At 45.0% G+C, this 20,147-nt stretch overlaps 2 protein-coding genes across 3 annotated transcripts; both read left to right on the forward strand.

Annotated features, from left to right (window-relative positions):
• Positions 1-1,566: 1,566 nt before the first annotated feature.
• slc38a8b (solute carrier family 38 member 8b) lies at positions 1,567-6,273 on the forward strand. Its single transcript, XM_003970054.2, has 10 exons — positions 1,567-1,838; positions 2,107-2,305; positions 2,907-3,063; positions 3,131-3,235; positions 3,307-3,364; positions 3,915-4,029; positions 4,096-4,243; positions 4,315-4,517; positions 4,596-4,647; positions 4,812-6,273. The coding sequence occupies exons 1-10, from the start codon at positions 1,650-1,652 to the stop codon at positions 4,912-4,914; spliced, it is 1,329 nt and encodes a 442-aa protein (XP_003970103.1). The 5' UTR covers positions 1,567-1,649; the 3' UTR covers positions 4,915-6,273.
• Positions 6,274-7,465: 1,192 nt separating this feature from the next.
• On the forward strand, positions 7,466-12,378 carry cmtr2 (cap methyltransferase 2). 2 transcript variants are annotated; one of them, XM_003970055.3, is made up of 3 exons: positions 7,466-7,515; positions 9,004-10,260; positions 10,931-12,378. In XM_003970055.3, the coding sequence occupies exons 2-3, from the start codon at positions 9,010-9,012 to the stop codon at positions 11,984-11,986; spliced, it is 2,307 nt and encodes a 768-aa protein (XP_003970104.2). In that variant the 5' UTR covers positions 7,466-7,515; positions 9,004-9,009; the 3' UTR covers positions 11,987-12,378. The 2 variants fall into 2 exon arrangements, with proteins under 2 accessions (XP_003970104.2, XP_029702284.1); XM_029846424.1 differs by lacking the exon at positions 7,466-7,515 and having other exon boundaries at positions 7,541-10,260.
• The last annotated feature ends 7,769 nt before the right edge of the window (positions 12,379-20,147 follow it).

The following is a 20,147-nucleotide window of genomic DNA, read 5'->3' on the forward strand; positions in this document are numbered from 1 at the left end:
TTTGTCTAATGAGGGACTTTCATGCAGCGACACTTTCCCAGTAGAAGCAAACTGGTCGGACATCACAGGAAATCTAAAATAAGGCCCGCCATGAAAAGCAACCCGCCTACAAAATTTTTGTTTTCATATATTTGGTGCCAATATACGTATGTTTGAGCTTGATAGTCCTGCCAACAGAGTCGCTAGTGGTGGGTGTATTTATTATCCCATCTTCTCCTCTCATCTCCTTAACCACTTTATCCCTTTCGGGGGCACGGAGAGGGTGCACATATGGTGGAAGGCAGGCTACGCCCTTGGGTGAGCTGCTCTGAAGGTGTTCTGGCACATTCCTCGACGACCAAAACACTTTCCATGTTTTGGAAGACGCTAACACCAGCCTTTATTTCTTATCTATTTATTCGATTTCATTTTATTATCAAGCAGCATCAAAAACATTTCATATTTTAAAACAATATGGTGAGAGTGTGTCCTTTTAATGTTAATCCTGCCAATTAAAGAGAAGCACTTAACCTACATGTGAAGCTATGAACTGCAAGAAAAACAGATCATTAGTTTTGTGAAATGCCTCTCAAAATCATTCAGCTTGCTCAAACAATCTGGCTGGTCTCGATCGTTCCAATCCACCCCCTGAGCAGCTACCTGGCTGCTGTGTGTGTATCGTTGATGATGTGCTTACGTAATGTGAGTAGCAGAGCGAAGGACTGCGTTGCCTCCCCGGACAGGTAGTCTGCCAAGAGAATAATCTAGGGCTGAGCACATCACCCAGGTAAGTGACTCTGAAGGACTCAAAACCTCTAAAAAATGATGCCAGATATATAATTGTGCTAAGATAATGCTCAATAATAATAAAACAAATATGTTAAAACAACAAAAACAAGAAAAAACTACTGTCAAAACTTCTTCCCCCACCACTGGATCATAACAGCACTAATCAAGCATTCAGTCCAACCACAGCTGTTATTCCCATGACTACACACAATTATGTTTACCATAAAATAAATGCCTGTATACAATGAGAGAGACGGGGCACCATTTTCCACTCAACAATAAGAACCAATTTAAACTAAACACAGTTGTTATCATGCAGCAGAAGCGACTCAGCATGTCTCCACTCTCAGACAGGCACTTTAAAGGGCAGCATTATGTGTGTATCGTTGTGGTCATGTAATATCTGTCTGAGTTTATTGTCCCGTGGCAAATTTATCACGTCTATATTTTACAGGTGAAATAATAAAACAGAACTGACCAAGTCACTGGATCTCACCTCAGTATAAAACTGATTTCTATGTTTTCACACACTTTGTGAGTTTTCTTTTTGAAGTTAACGTGAAAACATGACAGACAGTTGATAAATATGTTTAATAGCCTGCGACTTAAATCCTGTTGTGTGAAAAGCTCAATAGATACTTAAATGAACATTTATGGACTCTTTAAAAAGGCAGCTTTGGTGTTTTTGCAGAGAGGTGCAGGAAAGAGGAGCACACATCCTCACCATGGTGACAAATGTGCCGCCCTATGGTGAAAGGCCCCTGGGTGCACGTGGCCGTAGGCTATAGAAGCTGCTGTCTCATGCCACGGGTTTACTCTGCTGGAGAATGACCCTAACCTCAGGTCCTCTCTAGAAAGTGAGTTATTTCTGGTTGGGGGTCATGGAGGAACTTGCCCGGGAGAGCATCAGCCTGCTGGCCCACTCCTCGTCCCATGCGGACCCGCCGCGGCTCGGCTCATTCGGCGCCGTGTTTATTATGTTGAAGTCCGCGCTTGGAGCCGGACTACTCAACTTTCCCTGGGCTTTCCAGAAGGCCGGAGGGGTGACCACCGGCACCACCGTGGAGCTGGTGAGGCCGTCGCCTGTGGTCATCACTGGTGTCAGAGATTTGTCTGTTGAGTTACTCAGGAGATTTGATCTGTTGCACGTGAAGATGCGGGGCTACGTTACAGAGCCGCTCGGTGGTTCTCACCTCCATCCTGCTCACCCTGGTGAGAAAGAGCCACATTTCACATGGGGGCTCTAATGATGATTCCAGTGAGGACCCGAGGATTCTTCATCTGCTCCTTGATTACATTTCTTTTTAGAAGGGTCACGTCGGTCTCGTTCTCCTTTAGGTTTCTCTGGTTTTCCTCATCAGCGGTCTGGTTATTCTCGGTTATGCCTCGTCAGTCAGCAGGCAGAACACGTACCAAGATGTGGTGCGTGAGGTGTGCGGGGGAGCCATCGGGAAGCTCTGCGAGGTCTGCTTCTGCTTCAACCTCTTCATGATCTGCGTCGCCTTCCTGGTGGTCGTGCAGGACCAGCTGGAGAAACGTAAGTGGTGGAATTCCACGATGCTGAGTCGCTTCTGATTTTGATGTTCGTTGTCTCACATTGATGCTCCTGGCAGTGGTGATCACAGTTGGCTCACAGCAAACTCCGGGTTTTCTCTGGATTCTCTGGTTTCCTTCATCATAAAGGACTTCTTTGCTTCAGCATTTCAGGTTTTGGTTTTCTCCGGTACACTTTAAAAGCTGTTTCCCATCTTCAGGCATCTGAACTGAGCTGGTGATCAATTCTGGAGGCGTCTCCGATATCAGAAATTAATCTGTTTTAGAACAAAAATCATCCGCACTTTAATTCTCATCCAGGCCAGCAGCGTGAACACGTGGCAGATAAGAGCAGGAGTGCAAAATCCCGTTTTTTTCCCTTTTCTCATTTCGTCCGGCTTCCATCCAAATGTGTTTGATTGGATTTACGGGAAACGTGCAGGCCAAAACGCTTCAGACACATTTTTAAAGCATTTTTTTCAAACTCCAGATTACACGTCAAACCATTTTAACAATGGAAAAAAAATGTAAATGAATCATTTCTAAGAGGTTTTGTCTGACTTTTTGATGATCCTCTGGTGTTTCCCCCTTTCCTCCTGCTGCAGTGTGTATTTCCTTATATCAGTCAATTACTGGCTCCCTGGAGGAAGAGATGCCGTATCACTGGTACACCGACCACAGATTTGCCCTCTTCATCATGTGCCTCATCATAATCCTGCCCCTGTCCATCCCAAAAGAAATTGGCATCCAGAAGTACACAAGGTAACGCTGATCTTTTAGAACGATATCCAGATTCGATGTGATTTCCCGTTTCTCCTCCTCCGCTCAGTGTGCTGGGGACCCTGGCAGCTTCCTACCTGTGTGTGGCCGTGATTGTTAAATATTATCTGATGGAGAGTCACCCTGTCCTGATACCACCAGACACCAGTCAGGGGTGGGTACCACCGTGTCTGTGCTTTGAATAAGATCCAAATGTTCATCAGGAAACACTGGTTTGTTCTTCAGGATCAACTCCTGGGGTTCGATGTTCAGTGTCGTCCCAACCATCTGCTTTGGCTTCCAGGTAGTTGCCTTTAAACCTGAAAATAGATACACTGTGTGTTCTTTAAGGCATTTCATGAAGTCTGACTGTTTACATGACACCACAGAATAATTTCAGTCTTTTCTGCAGAGCTGCACCCCAAATACACAACTCTCTGGTTGTGTAATAAATGTTGCCCCAAAAACCTTTGACATCATTTGAAAATAGAATCCAAAGTCAGTAAACTGATTCAAAGGCCGACACAAACTCTGGGACACTGTAGAATACAAAGGTAAATGGATACAAATCACATTCAGTTTGTATTTTATGTGTCTGGAGTCTGACTGCAGTGTGTGTGGTTCGATTCCTGCTGCGGACTCTTGTCCCACGTCTTCTTTATGGCCGTAGGTTAAACACACAAACACACCAAACAGCAAACCTCCACTGTCCCAGCAGGTGAAAACACATTTACACGCATCAATAACTGACGTGAGCAAAGCCAGAAGAGTCTCTGCACAGCTTGGGCAAAGCCCCATCAGCCCTGTCCAGAGGCTTTAACCGGAAACGCTGATGATCTTGTGTTTGCCTGCAGTGCCATGAAGCCTGCATCGCCATCTACAGCAGCATGGAGAACCAGAAGCTCTCCCACTGGGTGCTCATCTCCGTGCTCTCCATGATCTTTTGTCTGGTCATCTACACGCTCACTGGTCAGTTTACATCTTCTATGTCCACCAGGGTCCCTCCTGCTAACCTTCTCATCACCCCCACTGCAGGTGTGTACGGCTTCCTGACCTTTGGACAGGAGGTTGCCTCCGATATTTTAATGTCCTACCCAGGAAGCGACGTGGTCATAATCATTTCCAGATTGCTTTTTGGCATTTCCATCATCACCATTTATCCTATCATTCTTCTCCTGGGGAGGTGAGGGACGCCACAGTTGATCGGCAGTGGTTGGTGTTGTCCGTGTGTGTTGACTTTGTCTTTGGGATCAGATCGGTCATCCTGAACCTGGTGGTGCGCCTCCAAAGGAATCGCAGAGGAGTGGTCACCAAGTCTTTTGAGAGTCGTTGCAGAGTCATTCTCACTGTGATCTGGATCGCCGTCACGCTTCTCATCGCCATGTACGTCCCCGACATGAGCGAGGTCATCAGCGTCATCGGGGGGATCAGCGCCTTCTTCATCTTTATCTTCCCTGGTGTGTAACTTGTGTGCTGAAATGATGATGAATGAACAGGTTTAAATTTATACACGACGTCCTGTTTTGTCTTTACAGGATTATGCTTAGTTTTTACAATGGAGACAGAAGCTGTGACGCACACAGTCAGGTAAGATGGTTATTTTTTTTAAAGTTACTTTATTTGATTGTAAATAACAGGGTAAAAGTTAGATGATTGAGTTAATTATCTTCTATTGAAAAGTCAAACTGCACCTGCTCTGTAGAAGGTCTCCTGTCGAAAATGAAGGGGACCTGCTTGATTCTCCCCTGCAGGTGGAGTTTAACAGCGTGGGGCGTCATCACTATCGTCGTTGGATCCTTCATCTTCGGGCAGAGCACCTCCATCGCTCTCATGGAGCTTCTTCACAAATTCTGAATGTCACACGTTTGTCTTCAGCAGCCATTTCACTTCAGAGCTCTTTCTGAATCCAAGGTCACCCGTTTGCTGTAGGCAAAATATGTTTAAAATGAAAAGAAGATATGGCATAGACCAAATTAGATAATTAGTGTAATGCCCTGGATGGCGTGTACTCAGAGACCCCACTAGGGGCCAGTATTGTACCATAGAATCATTTGCCGTTTGTATTTGTAGAAACACTAATAAAGGGTAAAATGATTTGTGCTGTGGACCCAGGATCTACACTTGAGTGAACACGAGCATACATTTAATGTAAACATATTACATTCTGTTCTAATATGTTTACATAAATAATAACAGGCAAAGTGGAAAATTTGACAATTAATTTAACTCTTTTGAAGCATGAGTCGTCTTCTCCATTTTCTTTCTCAAGCTTCAAGTAAGTCGAACTCGTAGTATTTATTGTTTATCGACCTGAATCTGGAAGGAGCTGTGGGACATTACCTTGGAGCGTGCACATATCAGAGGCGCTGCACTGTGACTGAACAATGATTTACAGTAAATCCAGAAAATGGGATCTGTGCGTATGCCCGCAGGGCGAGTGCTCACATATCAACATAATTTCACATTCTCTAGCCTACTTATGTGTTTGAACACACACATAACAACAGCCTAATTCACAAACAGGCCATCTCACACACTGGCTCCTTATCAACCGTTATGTAATGGTTTTAGCAACTGTCCTTGAGGGAACACCTCTAAATCGTACCGCTCTTCTCCACTTTTACCCTCTGGATTATATATGAAGCTACTACTGGGTGTAAATCCACAATTAAATACACCAAATGTGGAACATTAATACAACCTGCTCAGCTATGAGAATGAGAACCCACAATTCAAAATTAAAATCACCAATGTTGGCAGGATTCATGTGCAGGCATGTATCTAAGGCACCTCAGGCTTATACAATATGCCCAATCCCAATCTCTTTGAATTTAAATGGTTTTCTTGGTTTTGATCAGAATAAATGCCTGAATAACTCAAACTCTTGCTTTTGCTCCTCCAGCAGCTTCTTCTTGTCCTGGTGTCCCAGTGATGTGTTGACTGTATTACTGATTGGGATCATATACGTACATTTGACCTTGTTTTCTATGCATGGAGGTTATGACCAGAAGATTGACATAATAATGGAGATAACATGCATTCATCACTTTTCCTGCCTATGTTGAAGTGCTGATAGAACGTTGACCTCTTGCTGGAATGTTGTAGGATAATGTCTGCAGTGACAATGAGCTCAGGTGAAGGACACTCCTCTGTCACCTTATATAAGGTGAGTGCAGAAATGAAGACCAACAATAAATTATACTTCTCGTAGTATCTGAAGAGCCCCGTTTTAATGCTAAAACTGTCTCAGTTATTAGATGACCTGTGTTTTATGTGTACATTAATGCAAACGAGATCAAATATTGTAATTAGCTGATTTTTGAAAATGCATATGATACCTTTTTAAACAAAATTGAATCAAAGAAACACAATCTCTCAAACAAAAGATGAAAATTATTCTAAATTGTATTAGATTTACATTTGAGTCTAAGAAGCAAAATATTGGTTCTCTATAAATTAAAATAATCACATTTTACTACAGTATTTAGATATGGTGTGTGTGTATGTTCATGCATGTGTGTGTGTTTGTATATGTGTATCTGTGTATGTAAACAATAACAATGAATAATAAAAAGTATGCTGTACCATAATCTCTATATTGTGCATGTGGGCAAAGTTATATAAATGTCTTCTAATTTCATTTCATGCATTAAATCTTATCTAATTTAATGCATCATGATGTTTTGCAAGCTGCAATTTCCTTACTAGCGTGACGTTCACTTGATGGGAGCCAGTCATAATAAAGTATTTAACACATTAAAAACATCAAAGCTGCAACTTTACCTCATAGTTCCCTCTCTTTTCTCCTCTCCTTATCATCCTTGCTCTTGTATGCTAATGTGATGTAAGGTGAGAAAATATTATGCAGAGGAACAAGCAGCATATTTAAGCTTGACACGAAAGTCCATATTTCAATCATCTTTTATGAAATCAGCTTACACTTTAAGCTCTCCTAATTATATAATATGATGACACACATCAGTTGACTGTAGATAATCTGCCTGGAAATATGCAAACACATGTAATTTCCAGAATGAGGATTAAAAACATCATCCATGAAATGTAATTTACAACACAACACACCTTATTGTTTACTTTCATAATCAACAAACCAAAAACAGGAGAGAAATGAGGAAATACTATATTATTTGGACTAAATTGTTCGTAAATGAAAAGTTTATTTTAGAAAAAAATTCTTATGTTAGTGTTTTACAAGTATGTATTTGTAAAGACAAGATTTAAATTTCAAATTCAAGAAACTTTATTCTGGCACAAATACTTTTCTCTAAAAACTAATTGTTGAAATTCATGAAATTAGCCTAAAATATAATTTCCGATGCCAAATTAATAAACTAGAAATGTCATAGGCCCCGCCCATTGGTAAGCGCATGCGCGTGTTGTTCTAAGTCACGTGATTTTGTGTTTCCGTTTCCGGGTATCAGCTGCTGCTGCACTGTGAGTGACTTTTATCTTTTTCATGCTTTTTGTGTATTTTTGCAGCATCACAGTCAAGTTTCTGTTAACATGGGGGTTTATTTTTCTACATTATGATGGAAAATATATTGTTACTAGTTTTAGGAGATGCAGTTCCGGCGTTTGTATCTTCATTGTCCGGAGAAAGTTTCTCTTAAAGCATTAAGTTTACTTCCAGTGCTCAAGTCAAATAACAAGACTTCAAAGTTTTTCTTCGTCCTAATATATCAGTCATTTTCACTGTTGTGGCTTGAAAGAACCGCAGTATATAATATAACAGTATATAAGTATATAATATAACAGTGTATAAGTATATAATATAACAGTGTATATCACACATTTGCTTTCATTTTTGCTGCTATAGACCAAAATATTTGTCCAAACTTGGTATTTCCCTATATGAACATCATATTATTGTTATACACACATATGAAAGAGGTAGAGCCAACCGACAGTACCAGACATGAGAGAGAATGAATTACTGTCCAGATTGTGAATATCTGAGAAGTTCTGGATTATGATGCTGGGAATCGGGTAAACAAGAAAAGAGAGCAAAATCTTTCAGAAATTACATCTGTTTTGTTTTTTCACTGTTTTTTGTTGTATTTTTTAGATTCTTGTCTGAGTCTGATATTCAAACCTAATCATTGTCATTAATTATTCACATATTAAAATAATATTTCAGCACATTCATTAATCTCCTGTATGGATAAAACATTAACCTCAGTGGAACAATTCAAAACTACAAACCGGAGCAGATGAATGCTACACACACAAGCAGTGCTCAACAGAATGATTTATGAGCTATAATTGATGAATCTGTTGCCATTAGCTATATACCATACATTGTCATTCATCACTGAGTCACTGCAGACTAATCAGGAAATGACCCAGAAATGCATTCTGTAGCTGGCTGTAGTCATCTCAATCATGTGCATGAGAGCTGGATTAACTCTGTAAATTCAATTTCTGTCATTACTTGAGGATTGTCCATCAGCACACAGTTATTTAAGCTTGTTCTCTCCTCATTTGGAGCGGTCAGTATAATTTAATATAGTTCTACATTTAGGCATCACAACTTAATATATAAAACCAATATGGGTCAAAATCGATATTGCGAGGGGCTGCAAATGTATATTTTTTGATGGTGTGGTGCAAACTTGCGGCAATGTCACACTACCTTGATTTTAATAATGAAAATGTTGATTAATATACTTCCAAAAATGGAATCAAGCCATCATTTTGTCTTCATAAATGTTTAAATATGCCGTTAATGAGGATTTTTTTAATTCAGCCGTTTCTTCATTAGTGAATTGCGGGACGTTCCCTCCCCGCTGAGGTGATGGCCGCTGTACGGTCTGCAGCGTGTCCTGAGGGCACGCCTCACGCTGAATTTGACATTAATGGCTCAACGCCTCTCGGATATAAGAGACATCGCCGATGTGTTTATCTGATTTCTGTCCACGGCAGGTACGGATGATGATCTCAGGCAATGGGAGCAGGAAGAAAGTCGGCAAGTTGCACAACTGTAACGTCCTGGCAACGGACCTTAAAGGCCAGCCAGAGATTCACGGTCTCTTTAATAAGCTTAAAACCTACGTGAAGCCGTCCAGTGGCGAGTGGTGTGTTCCAGACCCGAATGTTGCTCTCAGACACCCACCGGAGAAGCATTGTAGGCTGCAGGCCCTGAAGGCATCGCTGAATGCCGTAAAAAACCAGCTCAGTGACAAGAATGTGCAGGTCTGGCACCAGCATACCAACTCCACCAACCGTGCTGGGAAGGTGATGGCCGCCGTGCGCTCTGTTGCCAACGCGGAGATCTGTACCCAGGCCTGGTGCAAGTTCTATGAAATCCTTGGAACTTTTGATCTTCCGCCTTTAGAGGCTCTTCATAACGGGGAGCTCAATACTGTCCATCTCTGTGAAGCTCCGGGGGCGTTCATAACAGCTCTTAACCACTACCTGAAGACCAGCGAGTCCAAGCGCTACTGCGACTGGAGCTGGGCGGCCAACACGCTCAACCCGTACCACGAGGCCAATGGCGGGGGCACAACCATCGCAGATGATCGGTTAATCGCCAACACGTTGCCCTGGTGGTATTTTGGCTCAGAGAACACGGGCGACATCATGACCCAGAAGTATCTGCTGGAGCTTCAGACGTTTGTGGCCAACATGCGTCGGGTGGACGTGGTGACGGCGGACGGCAGCTTCGACTGCCAGGAGAACCCAGACGAGCAGGAGGCGCTGGTGGCATCGCTGCACTACTGTGAGGTCACCGCTGCGTTACTGCTGCTGAACCCCGGCGGCTCCTTTGTGCTGAAAATGTTCACCCTCTACGAACACTCCTCCGTCTGCTTGCTCTACCTGCTCACCTGCTGCTTCGGTTCCGTCAGCGTCTTCAAACCGGCCACCAGCAAGTCTGGCAACTCCGAGGTTTATGTCGTGTGTCTGCGCTACGAAGGCAAGGAAGCCGTGCGGCCTCTGCTCTCGAAACTGATCCGTAATTACGGACCCCATCTGGCCGACAGAGAGGCCCTCTTCCCAGCTTCAGCTATCCCAGAGACGTTTCAGAGGCAGCACGAAGAGGTGTGCCTCTACTTCCACACGCTGCAGGTAGAAACGATCACAGAGAACCTGCAGCTGTTTGAGGGCATGAGCGTGGAGCAGAGGCAGCGCCTGGACCACATCAGAGACCGCACGGCCGAGGAATATCTCCAGCGTTTCCAGGTATGTCTGCACGCCATGAAGCCAGACCATTGTCACCCCTGAAGTCCGTAACATACCATCATGACCAGACTGTAATGTTTATCATTGCAGACCTTGCTGCCGTTTGGCTGTAGCATATTTAGCCAAAGGGGCCACTGAACGTCTCTTTCGTTGAGTTTTTACCTCTTTTCTGGAACAGATGCCTCTTCCTCCCCTCATGTGCTACCACGAGGCTCCTTTCTCTCCTCAGTTTTGTCTTCTGTCATTGGTCCAAAGTTGAAACAACAAATAAAAACATCAGGACCTCGGCCAAATTCTGTTCCGTGGCCCCTTTCATGCGCGGCTATTTTGGTTCTAAACACTCCGAAAGCTTCAGCTCCTGAATTTAATGGTTTCATCACAGACACTAATTATTATTCTCAGAGGGACGAACCTTTCCCCTTTTCTGATTGTTATTGATGTTCCCGTCTCCCTGTCGGGCCATGCGGCATTTGAGACAGACACGGACCATCTGGAACAGTTAAAGAGGAACAGCGCGAAAAGTGCAGATTGATGCTTTTCTTGGTAAAACCTCCAGCAGATTTCAGCCCTCTTCAGTTTCAGACACCAGAGATTCCGAATCTTACAGAAAAACAAAATGCACGTGTACATCATAATCCGCTAAAACGATCGTATTTGTCGTCTGTCACAGGTGAGCTTCCTTCCCAGAAGTCAGTGGGTGTCTCGTAACACGGTGACCCCCGCCTGCTGCGTGGTCGCTGTGGGCCGACCCCTAAACCAGAAGAACCAAAGCGGCTCCTTCAACGAGCGGAGGGAATTGAATTCCCTGAGCTGGAAGGGTCGCATCCAAAAGGGTTGCCATGCTACCTGCATACAGACGCACTGCGCTGAGGCGGCCGGGACCGCCTGCATGCTGGAAGGACCCCTGTCTGGGTGTGAAGTCAGTTCCTGGTACGTTATTGTTGGTCCTGCTCTGCCGAGCATCAGGAACTCTCCGTTCTGTGAAGGGGGGCTGTTGAACCATTTAAACGAAGCCCTGATGGATGCGGACCTGGACTGGACCCGCGTGTCCCCCTGTGGATCCTGCCGTGCGGCCTCTGCGGCCTCCATCTTGTCCGGCGTGTCGGCTCTTTGCAACCTCACGGGCGACTGCGTTGGAGAGCAGAAGGAGCGCCAGTGTCTGGTGTTTGGCGACCGCTCCGCCTGGAGCCCCTGTGGAGCGGATCTTGGGAATTTAGCCTTGAGATTTTCTGCAGCACCTTCATTTCCTCAACGAGGCAGCACGGCCCTCCACGATGGGGATCCGTGCTACCAGCGCCAGGTCTTAGGCTGCCTTGTGTTTTCCCTGCAGGCTCTTGGCTCTGGGGACGCCCTGCTGTTGCCTGTGTTTTCTGCCCTCACTCGGGTCACGGCAGCCGTTGTCCTCTGCCTGCATGTGTGTTTTCACTCGGTCACGTTCAGGTGTCCACCGCCCTCCGGCGTAGTGGGAGCGCTGCTCGTGTGCGTTGGCTTCTGCCCTGAAGCTGCAGCAGGAATTCTCCCCTTTCTCACTGAGCTTCTGGACTGTATGGCTGGGTTAGAAGGAGAGAAGGACGCTCACGAGACGCCATCGCCGCCGCCGCGTGACAGACAGGTGTTGCAGTTTGTGCCGATGGAGGAAATACTCAACAGGGGGCTGACTGAGTTCCTGAGGACCCTGAACACTGAAATCATCCAACAGAAGCTGCATTTGCTGATGCAAGCCTAGCCTAGCCTAGCCTAACCTAGCCTCGCCTAGCCTAGCCTAGCCTAACCTAGCCTCGCCTAGCCTAGCCTAGCCTAGCCTAGCCTAATCTGCTGCATTCACATGCACAATCACCAGCATCTGTTCAGTTCTTGCTGAATAAGCAGATTATTCAATTACAGGAGCGTTCAGATAATCAATGACCATCTGCTGTGTGCCATGTTTCCCTCACAAGACTGTAAATACGGTGGTAGATGGACACCCAGAAATGGACTGGAGGGTGAAACTCCCCATCGACAAATCTCGTTTTTTATCCATCATCCCTTGATTTTCATTTGTCCAAAGAAAAGTCGGATGTTTGATCTCCTGACAACAATGACCAGATCAGATCTAAATAAAAGAACTGCTGTATTGGTCCCTCTGCTTTTAAAATTATTCTCCAGTTTGTGCCAGTTTGAGAATATTCAGGGATTTTATGATTTCCAGTTAGAGCATATTACCAGTAGTAGTCGGTGCGTATCATAATACATCTTTCTCTTTTTCTCCTGTCGTCTTTTAATCTTATGTCTTTTGACATATTAACTGCAAAAAACCTAATTTGTGCCACTCAAATGCGTGTAGAGGTAAATAATTTATAATGAAATGACAGGAGTAGCGACAGCGCTGCATTATTGTATTCAAACGGTTTCAGGACTGATTTAGAACAATGATATCAGCTTTACGTTCTTACATCAGTGGAATAAAATGAAGCGTCCATTAAGCGCTGTTAAATCAATACAGAGGGATTCATTTGAGGAGAAAGGTCTCATCATATTTCGTTTTTTATGTGCGAGAATTCTCACCATGTGATGTCATCTTTCCATTTATTCTGCTGATATGCACTTTATATTTTTAATTATTTTATTCAGTCATCATCAAATATGCATCAATATCATGCTCAATGTTACATTTCCTACAATTTTAGCAAAGCTCCCTCACACTGTCGACGTTGTTTAACATACCGGATTAACATAAATCACAACTTTGTGTCGCTTAGCTCCATTCTCCATATCCTGGAGGTCTGGTTTCGTGTTATTTTTATACGTCCGTCCATCTTCCAAAGTGACAAATGTACCCTCACTGATGTCCAGGCGGGCGTTGTGGGCGTCGGGTCGGTTATCCAGAACAGGGATGGTGCAGTTTCTGATCTGAATCTGTTGTACGGTTCAGTATTGAAGCGGCGTTGTGGCTCCTGTAGTTTTAAACCTTATAGTAAACCCACTTAGAATGAGTTCAAAACAGAAGAAAAAGTTGGATCATTTCATGAAACTACACCGATGCATAATCTTTCTTGATTAATATGTGGCTTTACACCTTATAGAGGGTCTGAAACAGCATGTGCCAGAGCTGACAGTTAACAGGAACAGAAGGTTGGCTGTTCTGTTACAGCTCAGGTGTGATGAAAAGAACGGGAAAGGCAAAATACTCTCGCATCACTTCCAAGATGAGCCTCGCCACTTGTTCTGCCGTCCGCAGAGAAACGATGTTGACAGATCAGGTGAAGTGAAACTCTCATTATAAACAAGAAGGAAAAAAAGCAGAGCCAGGAATAAAGCGGAGCCGTGTGGTCCCTGCAGAGTAGGACGCGCTCGGCAGAGGAATCCAGCTCAGTCGCTCATGTCTCGCTGATATCTGAGAGGAACTCTTCTTGTTAGTTACGCTTTGTAGCTGCAGTCGCTATTCTGTAGCAAATAAACGGACTCTGCAGGAGAAAACATCTCCAGATGACAAACGGAGGATTTGGAGTTGATTTCTTTTGTGTGTTCTTGACTCCAACGCGCTTGTGAACACAAATAAATCTGTTCCAGACGCTAATTTAAATAATCTTCAGTATTAAAATGACACTTTTTCTGTTGAGCAGCGCTTCTGTCTGTGGTGGCTGCTAAAAATGCACGAGAAGAAAGAGTCCCTGGAGACAGCCCTTTTATTTGTTCACCCTGCGTTGCTATAGTAACGCCAAGGTGTAACTTTCTTTTTTCTACCTCGCTGCTGTATTGTCACCGATGAGCCGTTTTTTTGTTGGAGAGAATTGACGTGTTTGTTCACGTTAAAAGTCCCAGATTCCACGACACGACTTTCTAAAGCGATAATGAGGGAACTGAGCACAACACGGATGAGGAGGACTTCCTGTGTGATGGTGGTGATGGTAACAATAAAAATGTTGGGTGGCATCCCAGCGACGCCATCATTGGGGAGTCGTCGTTATCTTGCTTAAACGACATCATTCGGAGCCATTTTTACGCCGACCCCGATGCTGTCGGCCAATGTTTAAGTGTTGTAACTAATTACAGCGAAACTAATGAGGAACATTTCCACCTCCGTGAGCCTGATCATTATGGGGGGCGGGGCCTGTTCTCTCACCGCAGGCTAATTGTGATGTGTCGGCCTCTCTTTGAAGAAAGTCCCTCCGTTACGAGACGCTAAAAGGGCCTTTTCTGAAATCCCAGAAAGTAATCGAAACACAGTCATCTGTGATAAAAAGCGTTTCTGTGCCGGCTGCTTTGAGGGAAAAGTGCGTCGTTTTGCACGACAGTGGTGACAGTAACGTCTCAGTTCTAAACAATGGGAGACGGAGGATGAAACCAACAGCAGCCACGGGCCACATCTGCTCCCTGTCGCAGCGAGGCTGCAGCCATGCAGAGGAGCCGCTCGCCCCTCCCCGCAGCTGTTGTCTGTCTCACTGATGAAGGATGGATCATCTCAGCTCAGAGAAAAGCAATCAATCAGTCTGACCGTGCCGTACAAAGAACATCCTGATCGACACTTTCTTTAGGATTCCAGTTATGACCCAGAAACAATGTTAAAAGAAAGCAGCAGCGATTTCTCTATTAGTGGCTGAAGTTTGACAGGAAGCCTCTGTAAGCTGCTGTGAGGCGTTGCTGATAGTGAGCTCTCTGTTTCATTAGAAGAAGTGGGAGCGGAGAGATGAAGAAGAGATAAGAAGAACTGTGTATGTGTGTGTGTGTGTGTGTGTGTGAGGGGGGGGGGGAGTCAGCTGTTGACTTAAAATACAGAAGATAAATGCATTCAGGCGGCCAGCGTCTAGGGCTGATAGGGCCGGCAGAGATAACCATGTGCTGTACAGAGTGTTATATAGCTTATATTAATCCTCCGCTGCAACACTTTTTTTTTGTAGTGTGAATTAAAAGTGAATTTCAGGCGATTCACATGAAGCCACGTGTGTTTACTGAGGTTGTGTTCGTCTGTGGGGGGAAATTAAAACCTCGGTGAGGGAGTTAGGGGGGATTTGTTGTCACAGATCTTTCAAAATGGAAGGTGTATTCCACCCGTAAACAACTGCAACCAATTAACCTTTGACGCCCGGGTAGAATTAGAGTGTCGATCCCTGTCGATGTGTGGAAATATCGCACTTTAGTTCCTGTTCTAATGACCGGTTTTATGGATTGGATATGTAAATCATGCTGGATGTTCTGGGATTTATTGCCGAGGCACAATGGTCTTTGGGTTTCAGTTCTTAAAATGCTAATCAGCCCAACATTCTCTCCGTATGGAGCGGGTTTTTTTTCCCTTCTTTTTGATCATCTGAGCAGCGAGAAGGCAGCAGGAAACGCCGGCACGTGTGCTGTTGGCGTGATGGCGCCGAGGACGAGACGCTGTGCTGAGAAAAGCCTATCCAGCTCTGTCGGATAATGAAAAGTCAAATGGATTGGATTTACTACATCTTAATTTGTGGCTTTATTAGCATTTGTGCTGCACTCAGGGGTGAAAATACAGCTATTGACACATTTGATGCTAATGCTGGACTCGAGCGTCCACTTAACCATAAAACAGAGCGAAACATTAAGATCGACGGCTGAGCTCTGTTGAGAGAAACTTGTAGCTTCGCTTTCTAGCGACCGCTGCACCGACTTATGGTTACGAATGGCATCACCAAACAAGATGGCCGCCAATGGAAGGTCACTGGCCTCCGTTTCATACAACGGGAACACGTCAGCTCTCGTATCCTCATCAAATCCTTTTCAGACCAACAGAGGAAATAATTTCACCGACTTTATTGTCGTCTCTGCGTCCAAACTATCTGTAAAATGACCGTTGGCGGTTGTTTGTCTCACTTTGAGGCACATGGGAGGACCGACTGCTAACCTACTGTGTATATGCTACAGGTATAACCTGGACAGATGTGGGGGTATGGTGCACAGATCAGGCTTCAGGGACACTTGTTGTTGATGTTATTCCATACGGACACACACACACACACACACACACACACACACACACACACACACACACACACACACACACACACACACACACACACTGCGATTGCTTGGCTCCGTAGGTGGATGTATTTATGCAGCTTTCTGCGTATGCAGAGCTGCAGGACTGGTCAGGCTCCAGTACATTTGTTCATGGAGGAATGTCAGCACCTTGATCTACAGCAGCGAGTCGAGTCATTGCGTTCAGCCCCTCGTGTAAATTTGTGCACGAGGGACCGCTTCCCTCCTAATGACAACTTGTGGGCACATTCAGTCTTAATGTATCTTTAATGGTTCTTGTTGCAGGTGTATTCAGCAACGCACCACAACCCCCCCCCCCAACAAAACTAAAACAAACTCTTGAAGCGTGTAGAGCCTCTGTGAATATACGGAGCCTTGGAGACACAGTTGCTTCTGGTCTGTATTTTGCTCCTTGCAGCAATAATGTTTCAGAGCCCACTGTTGCATCATGCGGACATCTTGTCTCCGGTGATGTTATTATCAATGATGGGGTTGTTTTTCCAGTTGAGAAAGTTGTGTTCCCTGGGGTTCCGGTCTATTAATTGTTCCCCTGTGGGTGCAGGGAAAAAAAATGTTGCCCGTCTCTGCGAACTGGAGCGGGTATTGTGAGTCTGTGCCTACTTCCTGCCTCATCTGTGAGATGGCATTATGGATCACATTTGGTTCCCACTGCGTGAGTTGAGCTGGTTTAATGCAGGACGCCGCGCTGGGGCGGCACCCAGATCCTTAAATGATGGAGCGGCGGAGTTTATCTGATGCCGTTAGCAGCTGGGAAACTTATCGAGATCTCCCATGTACTGTAAACCGAAAATTGGTTTCTGCTTTCTCTATTGTCAGCGCCTGACGGCTCCTATCTCTGACGGTGGTCCCCATTATGCAGCTGATAAGATGATTATGTCGATGAGGCAACCTGTCACTCTAATTTACACAAATCACACCATCCCACTCTGACTTCTGCTCCACCACATTTCTGCTGGAGCAAATGTCACCGCCTGTCAAAGGCAGACCCCCCTAATTTAATCTACATGCACCCTTCCACACAAATAATCTCCCTCCGTGATATCCATCCATAGCAACAGGACGTACAATTTGTACACGACGTGTCTCCGAGCGTGTGGCCAGAGCAGCATCACCGAGGTGCCGTTTGTTAGTGAACACTGTCCATAAAAGCTGCGTGAGCTGCACGCTGGTCAGAGTTTGGGCTTCATGTTGGCTCACCTTTTCATGGCCGGTGCACTGGGGGGGGGGAGATAAACGGCCACTTGGGTCAGCGTACTTTGGGCCACGGAGGCTTCGTGCGACAGTCTGGCCGTTGAAGAGGATGCTGGTTTTCTCCCGGTGACGTGCGCAGTGATGAATGCGACGCCTCGTTGTAAAGCTGCCGCCGTCAGCATGCAAATCAGCCATGCATGCAGCATCGCTGCAGTAACCTGAGAGGAGAGGCCCGGGGCAAATGCGGATGGGTCCTTTCTGAAAAAAAGAAAGAAAAAAGATTGCTCTATTAATGCCTCCTGCATCGAGTTACCCTCATCCTTCAGGGTGAGTGTTGGTGACATTTACAGGCCCTTTATACTCTCTGTTATTTTAAAAATAAATCTTATTAGATCGAGTGAAAATACAGGATAGAGCTCAAGTCAAATCCTCTCGAGCGCCCCCTGCTGGTGGACTGCAGTAATTGAACAAATCCATCCTCTGCTGTTGTTTCAGGTGAGACCAGAGGAAAATAGAAACCGCTCCATCGGTGCTCATTTCACACAACTGTCGGGAGCTCTTCACGTAGACGTCTTTCATATCATATCTGGCTTATAACGAACTGTTAACGAACCTACATCTGCTCGTTGTTCGGCAGCAGCACGAAGCAGAAACTCGGTTTAACCACCTCCGGTTTGCTTCTGTCTTCCATCCAGCTTCAGGTTTCCATTGAAGAAAACACTATTCGCACAAATTCCACTTTTCAACCTTTGATAAGCTGAGCAGTCTGTGAAATAATTGTTATATTGTGCATAGTTTAGGTCGTTTGATCAGAATTTATCACAGGTGGATAAAAACATCTCAAATGGATCAAGGGAAATGGGAGAATTGTCAAAGTTGCAGCTTAAGTTAAACTAAACAATAAAAAAAGAGAGTCTGGTTTTTTTGACTGCACCGTCAGTATTGCAGTTTGAAAAAGCCCTGCATGCGTTTCTGGAAGTCATTCAGGCTGCAGAGGACGGATCTTTATGGGTTCACTGCATTAAGAATTGACTTTGGATGTCAGCTGAAGGAGGCTCCAAGCCAACGTTGACTTGGCCGCCAAGAAAAAACAAATTATCCTGACACTCAATAAAATTATAATACCACACATCCCTCATAAAGTTGTGTGATTGCTCTACGATCACATAGCAGAGAAGGCCAGGTTCCACAACACCTCGTGGAGCAAACCTGCCTTCCTGCCACCCCGTTTACAGGCCGTGTTCAACAGTGTAGTTGAAACTCTAACATTGACCTTTTCTCCATGCTGTCGAGCATCCAGCACCCAGATTTAGACATTGAGCCAATCCGAGTCGTCACCTTGTTGTTTCAGGTGTGAATGGACAGTTAATGAGTAGAAAAGGTGCTGCTGAGGAAATATCTGTTATGGATGAGGCAGACGAGCTGAAACAGCAGCAGCAGCAGCAGCCACTCGGGGTAATTAGCATCAATAACTGAAGCTACGTTATCCTGGTCGTTCAGCCTGACGCCACATCAGCCTTCATTTCCACCTGCTGCCCTTCGTTCAGTTTCTCTCTTGTTTTTACTTCCATTATTATTGTTCCTGCTCCGTTTTCTCCCCAAGTTATTTTCATTTGATTCTAATTAGCCGCAGGAAGCCACCTTCATCCACGTCTAAATTATGACACTTTGAATGCAACATCAACAGAATCGTCGCGCGTTATCTGCAAGTGTGTAATAACTAGCGTGTAAAACCGGTAATTACAGCCTTTCTAACTGGCCAGAATATGGCTGCAAGCTGTTTTCTAACTCACTTATGCCTTCCTTAATTATCCTCTTCATCATTTTCTAGTCGCGTGTTTTCTCGATGGCAGAGGCTCTTCAGGACGACCAGGTGGAGTTCTACAGAATTACTGCGTCTGTGTTAGCAGCACGGGATGTTACGAGCACACGTATTTACATTTACATGCCACTTTATTCTAAACATGTTTGCCAGTTCATTACCCATCCTTTACTCTTCTATATTCCTCACTCATCCCTTCGTTTTTATCCCGGCCCTTCACCTCTTTGACTCCGAGCTCTAAAAAACCCGCTTATATTCTCTTATCGGTCAGTTTTGGCTTAACAGTGGAAAGTTCTATAAATAGCTTAGCGTTTTTTTTTAAATCCTTCTTTATGTATCACACACACACACACACACACACACACACACACACACACACACACACACACACACACACCATTATCTTCCCTTTCAGGTCTTGTTTCCATCGTTCTTCTATGATCAGAAGCACAACTCGGCAGAGAGGAGATGAGTGTCTTCCTCTACTTCTTCTTTTTTGTCCCCTCTGTGTGAACCCTCTCCTCCCAACATCATTTAGTTTATGGGGACTTTATTGAGACGCTGATGCTGGGCAGTAGGTGGGGAAAATGAGAAGGAAATGGTGGGAGGAGTGCACGGGTCATCCTGCGGATTGAACAAAGGCAGGTCGCTGATTTAGTGGCCATGCAACCGCCGCATTGCTGCTGCCTGGATTTATGCCAAACCGGGGTTCGATTGGCCATGGAGACGGAGCGATCCACCGACATCTGTGGCCCAGGGAAGAATGATGGAGGGTGTGGGGGGGGGGGGGTGAACATTACAGCTATTGATGGAGCACAAATCTGATGAAATACGAAGATCAGATGATTTGAGTGGAGATCAGGTCCATCCTGGA

This window comes from Takifugu rubripes, chromosome 13, assembly GCF_901000725.2.
Source record: "Takifugu rubripes chromosome 13, fTakRub1.2, whole genome shotgun sequence".
NCBI classification, from domain to species: domain Eukaryota; kingdom Metazoa; phylum Chordata; class Actinopteri; order Tetraodontiformes; family Tetraodontidae; genus Takifugu; species Takifugu rubripes.